The sequence below is a fragment of the Simochromis diagramma genome, unplaced genomic scaffold (genome assembly GCF_900408965.1).
Source record: "Simochromis diagramma unplaced genomic scaffold, fSimDia1.1 OVJJ01000510.1, whole genome shotgun sequence".
NCBI classification, from domain to species: domain Eukaryota; kingdom Metazoa; phylum Chordata; class Actinopteri; order Cichliformes; family Cichlidae; genus Simochromis; species Simochromis diagramma.
The window spans coordinates 2,315,820-2,331,125 of NW_024387326.1; the positions used below are offsets into that span (position 1 = coordinate 2,315,820).

The 15,306-nt window shown below is 41.3% G+C and overlaps 1 protein-coding gene across 5 annotated transcripts in view; it reads right to left on the reverse strand.

Moving 5' to 3' along the window:
* LOC120717724 (NLR family CARD domain-containing protein 3-like) overlaps window positions 1-15,281 on the reverse strand; it is a 77,643-nt gene extending 62,362 nt beyond the window's left edge. For 2 of the 5 annotated variants that reach the window (XM_040005937.1, XM_040005933.1), the window contains exons 1-9: window positions 13,623-15,281; window positions 12,995-13,151; window positions 12,497-12,865; window positions 12,334-12,371; window positions 11,979-12,215; window positions 9,651-11,511; window positions 7,595-7,777; window positions 5,694-5,861; window positions 2,227-2,400 (exon numbers count right to left, since the gene is read on the reverse strand). In XM_040005937.1, the coding sequence (XP_039861871.1) occupies window positions 2,227-2,400; window positions 5,694-5,861; window positions 7,595-7,777; window positions 9,651-11,511; window positions 11,979-12,215; window positions 12,334-12,371; window positions 12,497-12,738 (2,903 nt within the window). In that variant the 5' untranslated portion in view covers window positions 12,739-12,865; window positions 12,995-13,151; window positions 13,623-15,281. The remainder of the gene's footprint in view (window positions 1-2,226; window positions 2,401-5,693; window positions 5,862-7,594; window positions 7,778-9,650; window positions 11,512-11,978; window positions 12,216-12,333; window positions 12,372-12,496; window positions 12,866-12,994; window positions 13,152-13,622) is intronic. The other 3 variants (XM_040005935.1, XM_040005934.1, XM_040005936.1) reach the window with 3 other exon arrangements.
* Between the last annotated feature and the right edge of the window lie 25 nt (window positions 15,282-15,306).

Consider the following 15,306-nt stretch of genomic DNA (forward strand, 5'->3'; position numbering starts at 1 on the left):
AGGTGGAGCAGAAGTTGGAGAGGAACAATATGAGGGAGGTCTGGAATGGTGTGAAAACCATCACAGGCCACAACACCAAGAAAAGCACAGTGGGGGGGACTGTGGAGAAGGCAAACGAACTCAACAACTTCTTCAACAGGTTTGACCAGCCCACAACCCCCCCACCCTCACCCTCACCTTTACTACAGAGTCCTCTCCCCACTCTCCTACCTCCCTCGCTTCCCCCCCTTCCTGACACTATGACACCCCCCTCCTCCAATCCCTCTCTCAGCAGCAAGACATCCCCCCCCCCCTCCTCCCAAACATCTCCCAGTGTCACAGTGGATCAGGTCAGGAGGCAACTGAGGAAGCTTCGCCCCAGAAAGGCAGCAGGCCCAGACAAGGTGTGTCCTAGGATGCTAAAGGCATGTGCTGCTGAACTTGGGGAGCCGCTACAACGAGTCTTCAACCTCAGCCTGCGACTGGGGAGAGTGCCCGCCCTCTGGAAGACATCCTGCATCATCCCAGTCCCCAAAAGGAACCGGCCCAATGAGCTGAATGACTTCCGACCGGTGGCACTGACGTCACATCTTATGAAGACTCTAGAGCGGCTCTTCCTCAACCTCCTCCGACCACAGGTACAACATGCCCAGGACCCACTACAGTTTGCATACAAGGCGGATGTCGGCGTGGAGGATGCCATCCTGTACCTCCTGCATAGAGCCCACTCACACCTGGATGGGGGAAAAGGCACGGTCAGGATCCTGTTTCTTGACTTTTCCAGTGCCTTTAATACCATCCAGCCCTGTATGCTTCAGGAAAAACTGAACAGGATGGAGGTGGACCCCTGCCTGGTGGCTTGGATCTCCGACTACCTCACAGACAGACCGCAGTACATCAGGCTGAAGGACATCACGTCTGACACTGTGGTCAGCAGCACAGGAGCACCACAGGGAACTGTGCTGTCCCCTCTTCTCTTCACCCTGTACACCTCTGACTTCTGCTACAACTCTGAATTATGCCACATTCAGAAGTTTGCAGATGACACAGCCATCATGGGGTGTATCTGGGATGATCAGGGAGAGGAGTACAGAAGTCTGGTGAGGAACTTTGTCGCATGGAGTCACACAAACCACCTGCAACTCAACACCTCAAAGACTAAGGAACTGGTTGTGGACTTCGGGAGGTCCAGAGAAGGTCCACTGCCGGTTCAGATAGAGGGGGAGGAGGTGGAGGTGGTCAACAAGTACAAGTACCTCGGGCTGTGGGTGGACAATAAACTGGACTGGTCATGCAACACAGAGCACCTGTATAAAAAAGCCCAAAGCCGACTGTACTTCCTCAGGAGGCTGAGGTCTTTTAACATCTGCAGGAAGCTCCTGAGGATGTTTTACCAGTCAGTGGTTGCTGGAGTACTTTTCTATGCTGTGGTGTGCTGGGGGAGCAGCACAGCAAAGAAGGACTCATCCAGGCTGGAGAAACTGATCAGGAAGGCTAGCTCTGTGGTCGGCATGAAGCTGGACACTCTGGTGACAGTGGCAGAGAAAAGGACACTAAAGAAACTGCTGGACATTATGGACAATGCTGGGCATCCTCTGCACACGGCCATTAACAACCAGAAGAGTCTGTTGAGTGACAGGTTGCTTCTCCCCAAGACAAGAACTAACAGACTTAAAAACTCTTATATCCCACACGCCATCAAACTGTTTAACTCCTCTCTGGAGGGGAGAGGGAGGGGAGACAGGAGGACAAAGGAGGGGGGACCAACTAAGCTGTAGTGCCTCTTCACTTCACTGTGCAATACCTTTTGTGCAATACTTTTGTTAATAGTCAATGGTGCAATAGACCTCAATACTTTAAATGTGCAATTCACTTGTATTTTTATTTTTATTCCTATTTATTCTATTTATCCCCTTCGTATATTTCATTTATATATGTCTCTGTATTTATATATATGTGTGTGTGTGTGTGTGTGTGTGTATATAATATTCTGTAACTCTGTAACTTCTGTCAGTGCTGTGCTTTTGGAAACCGAATTTCCCAGAGGAACCCACCCGAGGGATTAATAAAGTTTTATCTTATCTTATCTTATCTCTTAAAAGAAATCAAATAGCACTCTCTCCCTGCTGACTGCTAAAATAAACTTGAGGTGGGAGGTTTCTCTTCTCTGTAAAGCTCTAAAATGTAACAGAAATTTTTTAGTTTGTACTTAAAAGTTGTTGTTGTTGTTTTAATGCAGTGTTGTACCTTAATGCCTCCAATCTACAGTTTGTGTTCTTCAGCCCATCAGAGAGGCTCTCCATTTCTGAGTCTTTTAAATCAGTGTAGCTTAGTTCCAGTTCTTTCAGGTAACTGGTGCTGGATGTGAATGCCGTTACTAACTTCTCACAGATTTCTGCAATCCTACAATTTCGGTTCAACCTTTTGATACAGAGGATAAAACAGCATTAGATTAGATAGATATCCATAGATACAGTAAATCACCCACTTTTACAAAAATTGGCTGTTACTCTTATGCAATGAGACCAATGAAGGCCGTTAGTTGAAGCAGAAAAAAGTCTTGGAAGAAATGGGTAGTCTATTCAAGACAATTTTACACTGTAGAGAAGAATTTGACTCAACTGTTAATATGGTTTAAAAAAAGCCCATGTACAGCCCAAAATGCCTGTTACTGCTGCTGTTCCACCTCAGACACTTCACACCTCCTCTATTCACCCTGCTCACTCCCCCCCACCCCCAACTGCAGCATCCAATACACACTCAACACAAGGCTCCAGCCTGTCTCTCTCAACCACCCAGGTTAGGAGGGAACTGAGGAGGATTAATGGCAAGAAGGCAGCGGGTCCAGATGGCATCAGCTCGAGGGTCGTCAGGTCCTGCGCGGACCAACTGTGTGGGGTGATGGAGCACCTCTTCAACCTGAGCCTGAGGTTGGGAAGAGTCCCACAGCCCTGGAAAACCTCCTGTGTTGTACCAGTGCCAAAGACTTCACGCCCCAAGGACCTCAACAGCTACAGGCCGGTGGCTCTGACATCCCACCTGATGAAGACCCTGGAGCGGTTGGTCCTGGCTCAGCTTCGGCGCCTAATAAGCTCATCACTGGACCCACTTCAGTTTGCCTACCAGCCTGGCATTGGAGCGGATGATGCCGTCATTCACCTCCTACATCGTTCCCTCGCTCACCTGGAGACCGCTGGGAGCACTGTGAGAATCATGTTCTTTGATTTCTCCAGTGCCTTCAACACCATTCTTCCCTCGGTTCTAAAGGACAAGCTGGTGAACTCTGGAGTGGACCATCACCTCACTACCTGGATCCTGGACTACCTCACCGACCGACCACAGTATGTGAGGACTCAGGGCTGTGTGTCGGACAGGGTCGTCTGCAGTACGGGGGCCCCACAGGGAACGGTTCTGGCTCCGTTCCTCTTCACCATCTACACTGCAGACTTCTCCCACAATTCCACCCAGTGCTTCCTGCAGAAGTTCTCTGATGACTCTGCAATAGTCGGCCTCATCACTGATGGGGACGACAAGGAGTACAGAGGTCTGACCCAAGACTTTGTGGACTGGTGCCAGCTGAACTACCTCCAGATCAACGCCAGTAAAACCAAGGAACTGGTGGTAGACTTCCGCAGGCACAAGCATTCTCCACTGCAACCACTGAACATCCAAGGTATGGACATTGAGGCTGTGGACAGCTACAGGTACCTTGGTGTTCATCTGAACAATAGACTGGACTGGACTCATAACTCAGATGCCCTCTACAGGAAAGGGCAGAGCAGGCTGTACCTGCTGCGGAGACTCAGGTCGTTTGGAGTGGAGGGCCCACTCCTGAAGACCTTCTATGACTCTGTTGTGGCTTCTGCTATCTTTTATGGCGTGGTCTGCTGGGGCGGCAGCATCTCTGCTGGGGACAGGAAGAGACTGAACAGGGTGATCCGAAGGGCCAGCTCTGTTCTAGGATGCCCTCTGGACCCAGTGGAGGTGGTGAGTGACAGGAGAACGGCGGCTAAGCTGTCATCCCTGTTGGACAACATCTCCCACCCCATGCAGCAGACTGTGACAGCACTGAGCAGCTCCTTCAGTGGGAGACTGCGGCACCCACGGTGTGGGACGGAGAGATTTCGCAGGTCTTTCCTCCCCACTGCTGTCAGACTCCATAATAAAGACTTTAACTGATCAAGCACACACATCCATACATATGCAATAATACTAAGTGCAATAATCCTTTCTGTCATCGTTGTATTTTTACTCAGTTGTATATAGTATTTGTATTTGTATTCTATTTTTATCTTATTGTATATTTATTTTATTTTATTCTACTGTATATAGTATTTTATTCTATTCTGTACAGTTGTGTACTGTATTTATTCTTATTGTATTCTAATTTTTGCCTCATAACTTTTGCACTGTCCACTTCCTGCTGTGACAAAACAAATTTCCCACGTGTGGGACTAATAAAGGTTATCTTATCTTATCTTATAATTCATTGTCCCTGCCAGTAACATAATAAGGTCATCTGTGCTGTGTAACTGTTGATTGACCCACATCTCTACAAGTCCTGTGTTGTTTTACATCATAGACTGCATGCTCTAACAAGTGATTCATTCAGTTAATTACAGTCAAGGCAGACTTTTTGACACAGAAGTCTGGCTGCTCCTATGTACTTGCCATTAGCCGCAAAGCCAACAAGTAACAACCGTAGTATTTCTTTTTAAGTCCACTCTGTGTTAAAGTGTTGTAGCAGGATGTCACAGGATGATGAATACAGTTACACAAGTTAAAATAAGTTGTGGTTTATTTTTGGTCAGCTCACTCAGTACAATACATGAGTGTGTTCTTACAGGACCAAGCTGATGTAAACACTACAAAGAAGAACAATGAAATCTGGGCATGCATGACAGGCTCAACCTCTCCCAAAGTGTATCTGGCAAATTGTTTCCTCGCAAAGTGGGAGCATCCCCTTTGCTCTCCTTATCATTCATGTTGTTTTTGGACCTAGACAATATGGAGCAAGTAGAGCTAGCTAACATTAATCCTATGGATGAAACATTGACTTTTCAGCTACAAACCCGATGTGCTCAGTAAGCAATTCTAGTTGGCACGTCTGGAGGACCACCAATTTTTTCCCCTGGATGTCTATTCCAGCGGTAAAACCCGCAGAAAATTCATGGCCAAAATAGTAGTAGTAGTAGAGTCACCTGTGGTTCTTCAAAGTCACTAAAATCAGCTTTGTGTAGATTAGTTCCACCATATCTACATGTCTAAATGCACTAAGTTGCCGGGTGATTGGCTGATTAGATATGAAGCCAAACAAAGGTCAAAGGTTTCTTGTTTTCCACTCTTTAAATCATTTCAGGTTGTCATTTGGCTGTAATAGGATAGGCTCTTACTCATTCATGAAATCTTTGGTGCAAAAACCACCGCACAAAAGAATATAGTGTAAAACAATGGTTATTCAGTGAGTCCTACATCAGTTTTGCCAGTGCAAAATCATATGCATTCTTTGTATTGACCAAACATGGAAAGGGCACTTTTTTGTTGTTGTTAGTGGGCTTACCCACATACAGTCATGAAAGGTTATTGCCTAGACATCCAAGCAGGACTGAAAGCCAGTAATGGTATAAATAACTTCTGATCAAAGCCGTGTCATCTCAGGCTATAATGCTAAGTCCCAGATAAGGAATAACATCTAAATAACATCTAACACTGACCTGAGGTTCTCCAGGTTAGTGCAGCCCAGTCCGGTGGAGAGCACAGAGAGTAATGAGTCTCTCAGTATGTTGTCACTCAACTCCAGTTCTTTTAAATTTGAGATGATTGATTTGATGGCTGAAGCTAGATTTTCGCTCTGTGTTTCTGAAAGCCCGTGACCAGAAAAACTGCAAATATAAAGGATAATAGGTGAAAAGTGACTGATGAACACAGTCATGGGAAAAAAGTTTTCACACAGTCCTATAAAAACAAAATACTCAATAGCTTTTAGAACTACATTAAACAGCAATAATTCAAAGTAATTTTTTTGTAATGTTAAGTAATGAGTTCATCAAATCATTGTGGAGGAATTTTGGCCCACTCTTCTTTACATTATTACTTTTGTACATTTGTACATTAAGCACAAGGCTCCACACACGAGCCTTGTGCTTTGCGCTGGGAAGAGGGGGGAGGGGCGGTAGTTACACTCGCAGTAGCACAGGAACAGAGCAGGAGGGAGAGACAGAGAAAGAGAGCCAGGGACAACAACATCACATTAGAAAGGTATAGTGATCATCCACAACTATTTTCAGTTGCAGATGATAAAGGATTCAGAAAGTTTATTCATGCAGGCCGAAATGACAGAGAATATGCATGTTCTTTTTGTTTTCATATTTTAATTTATATTTAATTGTGCTGTGGTCCTTTTTGTTGCTTCACTTTAAATTTATTTAAAAAGGAAAAAGCTGAAAATTTAAATAGTTAAAAGTTGAAATGTGAATAGTTGGTTTTTGTATTATATGATTTATTTATTACATTTTATGTGGAGTGAATAAATAAAAGTATATTTACCGTGGCCCCTAGAGACAAAGCACGCACGAACTCCAAAACACGTGCAAACTCCGAAGCACATACAAACTCCAAAACACATACAAACTCCAAAACACGTAAAAACTCCAAAACACATAAAAACTCCAAAAAACGTACAAACTCCGAAGCACGTACAAAACCCCAGAAGTGCTCCAGGATGCTAGGCGCAGTGTTGAGGTTTTGTTACCTAGTGGCTACACAAGCCAGGAAGTACCAACGACTGGATTTAGTGTGTGGTAGTAACAGGTAAATGAACATTTTTTTTAATTATTTGAATATATATGCGTGCTTGTGTATTAATACACAAACCATACACATATGCTTTCAATTGTGTAATTCAAGTGATCTAGATAGCTCAGTTAACGCTAGAAATGTGTTTTGGAATTTGTACGTGCTTTTTGGAGTTTGTACGTGTTTTGTCTCTAGGGGCCAGCGCATATATTTATATATAAATATATATAAATAAAACCACTTTTTTTTACATTAGTAATTCCTTTTGTGCATAATTTTATATTATTGTTAATAATAAATAAATTAAAGCAACAAAACAACCTGAACAGCCAGTTCAGAGCCGAAAGAGCCGGCTCTTTTTAGTGAGCCGAGCTGAAAGAGCCGGTTCTCTAAAAAGAGCCGGAAATCCCATCACTACTGTTCATGTGCTACTGTGAGTGTAACTACCGCCCCTCCCCCCTCTGCTCAGCGCAAGCACAAGGCTGGCATGCGGAGTGAAGCAAAAAAAAGTGCGAGAGAGAGGGTGAGAGAGAGAAAACAAAAACCACGGCTCGCAACGTTCACTTCAAAGAGCCGTTTCTTTCGCGACCGACACATCACTACTGCTCATCAGTTCCACTTGCACAGAATAGATAAGAGAATCGATAAAAAATTGAATCGGTAAGTGATGTCGATAATGAAATTGGAACTTCTTAATTCTTATCTATTCCCATCCCTATATGCAATGCCTGCAAAAAAAAAAATCACAAAATTATTATGAAATCAGTTTCATTCAAATAAATGATAACAAAACATAACGAAAAATAATACTCTTACTAACCTAAGAGTTTTCAGTTTACACTGGCAATTCCTCAGTCCATCAATCAATATCTCTGCACCTTCGTCATCTCTGCTGTAAAATGTATTATTGACCAGGTGCAGTTCAGTCAGCACAGAACGTGGCATACGAAGAGCTGAAACGATAGTTTTATATTCCCAAACAGAAAGATCCAAGCCTGAAATTCTGAAGAGATGGAAAAAAAAGATGGTTCTTCAGTATCTGATAACGTTTTAGAAGCATGCAAATGATTTACTTGACTGAAATCACTGCAATAGGAGTAATAGCACCCATAACACTTCACAGCATGACCTGAATAGGTTGGGTTTTTTCATTCTTTTTTTCTTTTCTTAGGTGTTTAATGTCACAGTGTGAGATTAATCAGTTAACAGGCAGAGTGCATGGATTCAAAGGTCTGGTCTGGCAGATATGACACACTTGAGAGGTACATTAGGTTTAGTCCTACAGGCTGTATTTATTTCTTTCATGTCCTCATATAGCTCTGATTGGTAGGTCAGTACTTTAACTTGGTCTGCTCATGCCTTGTACTAGGTTTTCTTCAGCTCCCAGAGCTCTAGCATCAGGTATTACGTCAGCTGGAGCCAGTGGCTCACACTGATAGGGCTTCTGTACTTGTGGAGCTTATACTGGAGTCTGTACTGTGGTGGGAGTCAGTCATTTGTTTACATTAGCAAGCTTCATTCCTTTGCTAGCTAGTGTTGCAAAACATTGCTGCTGTGAAGCCTCAAACACTCTATAGTAAAATGGGATGGTAATCTTGCGATGGAAAAACTCAATTGTTACTGAGCGACTGCACTGAATTCTTTGGGGTTTGCAAACTATTACAAGTAGCTGGAGCAACCAACTTGTTATCCAGTAAATTCAACCTCCCAGCAATGTGTTTCCAAACAATCACAGTCTGACTTTGACCAACTGCAGTCATTTTTAGACAGACAAGCTAAAGTTTGTAAATGTAAGAAGATGCATCAAGAAAGTTAGCGTGCACCAATGAGTGCAACTCTTCTGCTTCACTATTATCTCTCGAAGTGAAGATTTTAACTCCTACGAAGGTGAATTACTGAGATTTGAGGTGAGCAATTTCCTGTAAATTGTGCTGAATTTAAGATGAAATGTGTGTCTTGTGTTTTTTGGAATGAGAGGGTGAAATGTTATCAGTACAATTGCGTAACTGGATGGCTCAAAGCTGTGAGCACAGTGCTAAAACTCAGGATGTGTTCTGTAACTCTTTATCTGAGTGCTTAGAGCCCGTGCCCACATATTCCTACAGTACAATAGTACTGGTGTTTTATTGAAACAAAGCCAAACTCAATATGGAGGATAAGAGGAAAGGAAGGAGAGATTCATGTCACAAGACATGTACAAGGTACCCATTTCTGCGTGTCTTTTCTCAGCAGTGCGTACACACAGTGGTTTCCATGTTTCTTTATAACACATTGATGTTGTTAATGATACCACAGGTCTGTCAAAAAGCAGCTCTTGATGGGGCTGTGTTAGTGTGCTAGACTAATGTGTTTAATGTTATAGTGTGCAATATTGACTTCAAGTATTTATGGTTGTACACAGGCACATTTACACATATGGAACAGTAGCAGCATCTTCATTAACACACATCTGTTGTTGTAACACACGTGTTCTTGTAAAAGTCTGTTGCTACTCACAGACTTCAAGTTCGTGTAATAAAATGGATTTTAACAAAACATATCTCTTCTGAATAAATCCTGCGCTCCACCTGAGTCTCAGTCCTCAGAACCATACAGCAGCAATTTCAGGAGAAGAATTTACCCTTACATCGAAACATTATAATTCTTCTTCAGTCTCCTTTCATTTATTTTATTATATTTATTTTAAATTTACTGCTTTATTGTATTATAGTTGTTAGGACGTTACTTAGTCCCGTACATTAAAGCTTACTGATAAGCTTGCTTATCAAGTTGACTGTTCATAGGAGCACAAGAGGAGGAACAAAGCACTGCCCAAATATTGCAGTGCTCTCAAGTTGCTGAACTGAATAACATTCTTGTATAAAGCACCAACTCACCTTGCTTTTCTGCAGTTTCTCACAGCTGGAAGAAGTCTAAAGATACCTTTTCCTGATGGTCTGTATTTCTTGAGATTGAATTCATCCAGAGGTGTGTTTGACATCAGAATCAAGTCAGCCAGAGCTGAACACTCAACAGGAGAGAGCGGTGATTCAGGAAAACAATTTGGTTTCAGATACTTTCGTACTGAATCATGTAGGGAATTGTCTTTCAACTCAGTCAGGCAGTGGACAAGGTTTAGACATCTTTCAGCTGAGCAATCCAATAAATCTATATCTAAAAGACTTGACCGAATTTGCTCAATATTCGTTGAGTGTTCTTCAGTCTGTTGAATCAGACCTTGAAGCAGGTCTTGTGTTGATTGTAGAGACAAGCCAATAAGGAACCTGAGGAACATGTCCAGTTCTCCGGTCGTTCTAGGAGCCGAATTAGCTATTGTAATTTCAATCAGTTCATTCAAAGGTAGATCCACTGGAACTGTTTCCAAGATAGACTTGAGCTCTTCATCAGACCCTTTTAGCATGAAATCCTTGAGACTTTCAGAATCAATTTTTTTATTTACAAAACTGTGATATACAAAGAGAGCAGCAAAATACTCTTGAACTGTCAGATGCACAAAGCAGTAAAGTTTCTTTGTTAGGAACACACTCTCTTCTTTGAATATTGCTGTACACAACCCGCAGTAAACTCCAGCTTTCGTTATATCTATGTCATACTTCTTCAGATCTCCAGCAGTGAATATGATCCGGCCTTTTTCCAGTTGCTCAAAAGCCAACCTGCCTAATTTCAAAATGAACTCTTCATTTGACTTAAAAAGCTCTGCTGTATCAGGGTCTTCCTGGTCGCCATATTTTTCATTAGCTATCATCATCTGAATAAGAAGGAAGTGTGTGTACATCCCAGTAAGAGTTGTGGGTATTTTTTGGTTTTCATCTTTGGTGTTTCCCATTTTACGCATCAAGTACTCAAAAACATCTACAGCAATCCAACAGAAGATAGGTATGTGACACATAATGTACAGGCTCCGTGACATTGTTATGTGTTCAATTATTTTTTCAGCGACTGCTTTGTCCTCAACTCTCTTTCTGAAGTACTCTATTTTTTGTGGATCATCAAATCCTCTGACCTCGGTCCACTGGTCGACATAATTAATAGGGATGCGTCGAACTGCTCCTGGTCTTGAGGTAATCCAAACAAGTGCAGAGGGAAGAAGATGTTTCCTGATAAGGTTGGTCACCAGAGTGTCCACTGAGGACACCTTCGTAGCATCATCCAGTATTGTGGTCGTTTTGAATTTCAGCTGAAGTTGACTCTCATCGAGACCATCAAAGATGAACAAAACTTCACGATCAGCCAAAGCTTTCGCAACTGCTATGGTTTTAAGTTCTGGATGGAATGTTTTCACAAGGTTCTCAAAGCTAATCTGATCATCTTGGACCAAATTTAGCTCCCTAAATGGAAACATAAGGATGAAGTCCAAGTCCTGATTGGCTTTTCCATCTGCCCAGTCAAGGATGAACTTCTTCACAGAGACAGTTTTTCCAATGCCAGCGACCCCCTTTGTCATCACAGTCCTAATTGCTTTCACTTCTTTGTCATCTTTCTCATGTTTAAAGATGTCATTAGAGTTGATTTTTGTACACTCAACAGTTTGATTTCTCGCTTTATCTTCAATCTCCCAGATCTCATGTTGTTTATTGACATGTTCACTCTCTCCTTGTATAATGTGAAGCTCTGTGTAAATTTTATCCAATGATTTTTCATCCTTACGAGACTTCCCAGTGCCTTCCAACTCCCATTGACACTTCTGCCTCAGATATTCTTTGTTCTTTTTGATGACCTCCTTGATGACATCTTCTGCTGTAGGTAAAGAGGAAAACCACCAATTTCAAAATAAAGCATGTGTTTTCTATTGTCTTCTATTGTCTAAATAAAATGTGGATATGAGATTTAAAAACCATTGCATTTTGTATTTATTTGCAGTTTACGCAAATTTGTAACATTATATTAATTGTATTTAATAATTGTACAGTGCACCCGAAAAGTATTCACAGCAGTTCACGTGTTCCACATTTCGTCCTATTCCAAAATAGATAATTTTTTTTACTTTAAAAAAATTCTACACAGAGAAGGATACATAAAGTGAAAACTGTTTGGTTCACATTCACATGAATGTATTAGAAATTTGGGAAAAAAATTATTGTTTTTTAAGGTGAAAAATGACTTTAATCCATTTTGGATTAAGACTGTAACATGACAAAATGTCAAATGCTGTAAATGCTTTCCCTATGCACTGTATACATAGTTACCAAACAACTGAAACATACTTTCACATGTCTGTGGCTCAATTTCTTTGAGGATTTTGTAGAAGGCAAATTTGACTTCTCTAGTAGTCAGTGAATTGTAGAGCTCCCTCATCTGATCCTGGCTAGTCCCAGCAGCTTTGATTTTGTTGTATATCTCCGGATGGATCATACCCCGCTGTCTCAATTCATCAGCTATAGCCATCACCAAAGTGACGCTTTGAATGAGCTTAGTGCGGTTCTTGTCCACCAAGGCTGCATCTATGAAAAGGTTAAAAAAAAATGTAAGACATGTTGTTTAGGACTTTAGAAGACAAAGAATGAAAGCATGTGCATTTTATGATCAGAGTTAATCATAAAATTATAATTATTAACTTACCTTTCATTTCTGTTACTGCTGAAGCAGACAGACAAGGACTAGAAAAAGGCAAAACTGCTTTAGCGATACATGGTTTATAAATCTACCCTAATAATTTATTTCATCTTTTACCTTAGAAATACTGATTGTATATTTACTTATAAGAAGATAATAAAGGTCTCACCTGAGGGCACTGAGTTCAGCAGTATCATTGCTGTTCTCACTGCAGTCATTTTCCCCAGAAGTTTCTTGTGCATGTGTGCATGCAGGCTCCTCCCTTCTTTCCTTCACTGTGTTTCCCCCCCTCTGCTGTCCAACAGGGAGGAGTGAACTTTCTTCACTCTTCTCAGCAGTGGAAATGTTGTCTTGCTCACAACTGTTTTCTTTCGTTTTTGCACAGCAATGTGCAGACCATAGGCTCCCCATGATGTTATTTCTTCACAGTCAGCTCAGTGACTCTGTCATTTGCATCTAAATATGAGTATTATTACATAGAAGTTCTGTTGTATTGCTACTGTCTTGAGAACAGCCAGACTTTCTTTTCCCTTTTCACCTAATGCAGAATTTATTATAGATATTTCAGTTCAACTAGAAACATTTATTTTGCTATATTCTTAATCGTCACTATGTAAAATATCTGACCGAACTACTCGCTGTTCAAAATATGTTTATTTTTTCTTACCTTTGTGTCTGATTTCCAGTAGCTGCTGCAGTAAAACAAAGATGTATGCTGCTGGATCTAAACGATAGCAAGACAGGAAGTGAACCGTTGGCAGGATGGGCGGAAACGCCTGAATTCTCTCTCTCTCTCTCTCTCTCTCTCTCACTGTTTGTGAATACTGCAAAAAAAAAAAAAAAAAGTACTGAAAACGCTTTTTGATGGTTAGTGCTTTATGCTATTACACCATTACACTACAGATGCTCTGAAAATGATTTTTTATTAATCAACTGATATATTTCAAAATGCTTAACTTTGTACAGACATGACAAGAATAACACCAAGGCTGTTCTCTTTAGGAGGTTAGACTGTTAATTAGTAACTTGTTACGGTAAAGTGAAAGTATTCAGGACAGACTAGCGCCTGCTCTTTTTTTAGATAAATTTTATCAAAACTCTTTAACTTTTATACACAGAGAGGAAATGTGCAGCTAAATAAATAAGCATTTAAACCATTTTCGCAGCTGCTTATCTAAGGTTTGCACAATATCAGTGTAGCTGTACCTCTTGCAAATCTTCTGTACATATACAAAAAAAACAAACTCATTCACAAAGTTTTTGCAACTTCCTAATGCAAAGTGCCAAATACTTACTTTGTATAAGTGTAGTCTCTCATTTTCAGCTGTTCAAAAAGAATCTTAGTCAGTTTAGCAATAAAACCAAATGTTATCCAAGGCAGACTACTTTATAGACTGCAATAAACGTTTATTATGACTTAGCTTTTTGTTAAAGAGAAGCAGTTTGTAGTGGGCGGGTAAATAATTGCATAACATGTGCTGTGGTGTGACTACTTTTAAATGGGGTGTAACTCTCTAATCCTGAAACCTGGGAGAAATGAATAATGTTTCCATTACTTTAAACAATGCTTTAACATGAGTGCTGCACACAGATCTCAAGCCCACCCAGCACCATAGATGATTTAAACATTCTGCACAGTTTCAAGGGCAGACATCTCAAGGCACATAATTCCTCTTACTACTCTAACAAACGTTTGTGAAAGAATAGGTTGTTCTGAAACAGTCACTGAACTTTTCACAGACAACTCAGTTTGTAATATTTCTTCCCTCCTAGATATTCCACAATCAACTGTAAGCAGCGGAAGCATTTAGGAACCACAGCAACTTGGATAGCAAGCACAGACTACATAAAGTTACAGAGCAGGATTCCCAAGTGTTGAGACACATAATGTGTAAAAGACACAGATGATCTGCTGACTTGGTAACTGCAAAGCGCCAAAGCTCCTCTGGCATTAAAATCAGCACAAAAACCATCCACCTGGAGCATCCATGGCCGAGCAGCTCCTGAAGGTGTCCCAGTGCTTTTGTCCCTCAAGTGTGGGTATTCGGGGACAGTCTGCAAATGCAACACAGAAGAGAGAGACTACACAAATATTTGAAAACCTTGGTAACCAACATCCCTTGAGTTTGCTTTTGCTGTAGCAGAACTAGAGGAAAAATTCAATTGTCCAAGCTTCACACTCATGCAGAGGTCTCATTTTGTTGATACTATAAGTTTTCGGTTGCGCAAAAAGAAAAAGAGCCTTACGTTTTTTGGTTTGTTTGTTTGTTTTTTCGAGCGATGTTTTTAATCGGGAAAGAAACATTGAATTCTTTCACGCTTAGTCTGCCATCACAGAAATCACTTCACACAAACCTGTGTATATTTGCATTTATTGAAAGTTTTCCTGAAACTCACTTCTTGAACACACCTTCTTTGTGATGTGTGCGGCTTTAGAGTAATCTAAATCCAAAGTATTCATGAAAGAAACCAAAGTACTAGTCATTGTCAAGAGATGTATTCTAAGACACTTCTTCAGCTGAGAATCAGAGAGGAGAAGGACGCAGTTTTACTTGTATACAAGGGCAGCACAGAGTACTCGAACTGAGACTGAGGGCTCTGATACTCGCCCTGAGAGACTACCCTGGTCTTTATTTATAGATCAGTGGGCGTTTGTTCCTTACATTGGAATGTGGAAGTGTATATGTGTGTGTGTGTCAGAGTGTGACCCCATAAACAACTTCCCTTAACCTGCTGGTCTGGAAAATCCAACAGTTCATCTATATGTAAAAAAGGCACTTAGACTAAAACGGACATAGCTACCTTAATCCTACCGTTAAACAATAAGACAAGGTACGACCTTTCCCATGCTCCTAGGATGTGGGGGTGAACGCCAGAACACCCTGGACTGTACACCAAGTTGTTACAGACCTCCTAGGATGAGACATTCTTTCAATATGCCACCAACTATATACGTCTAAACGCAAATGATTACATGCA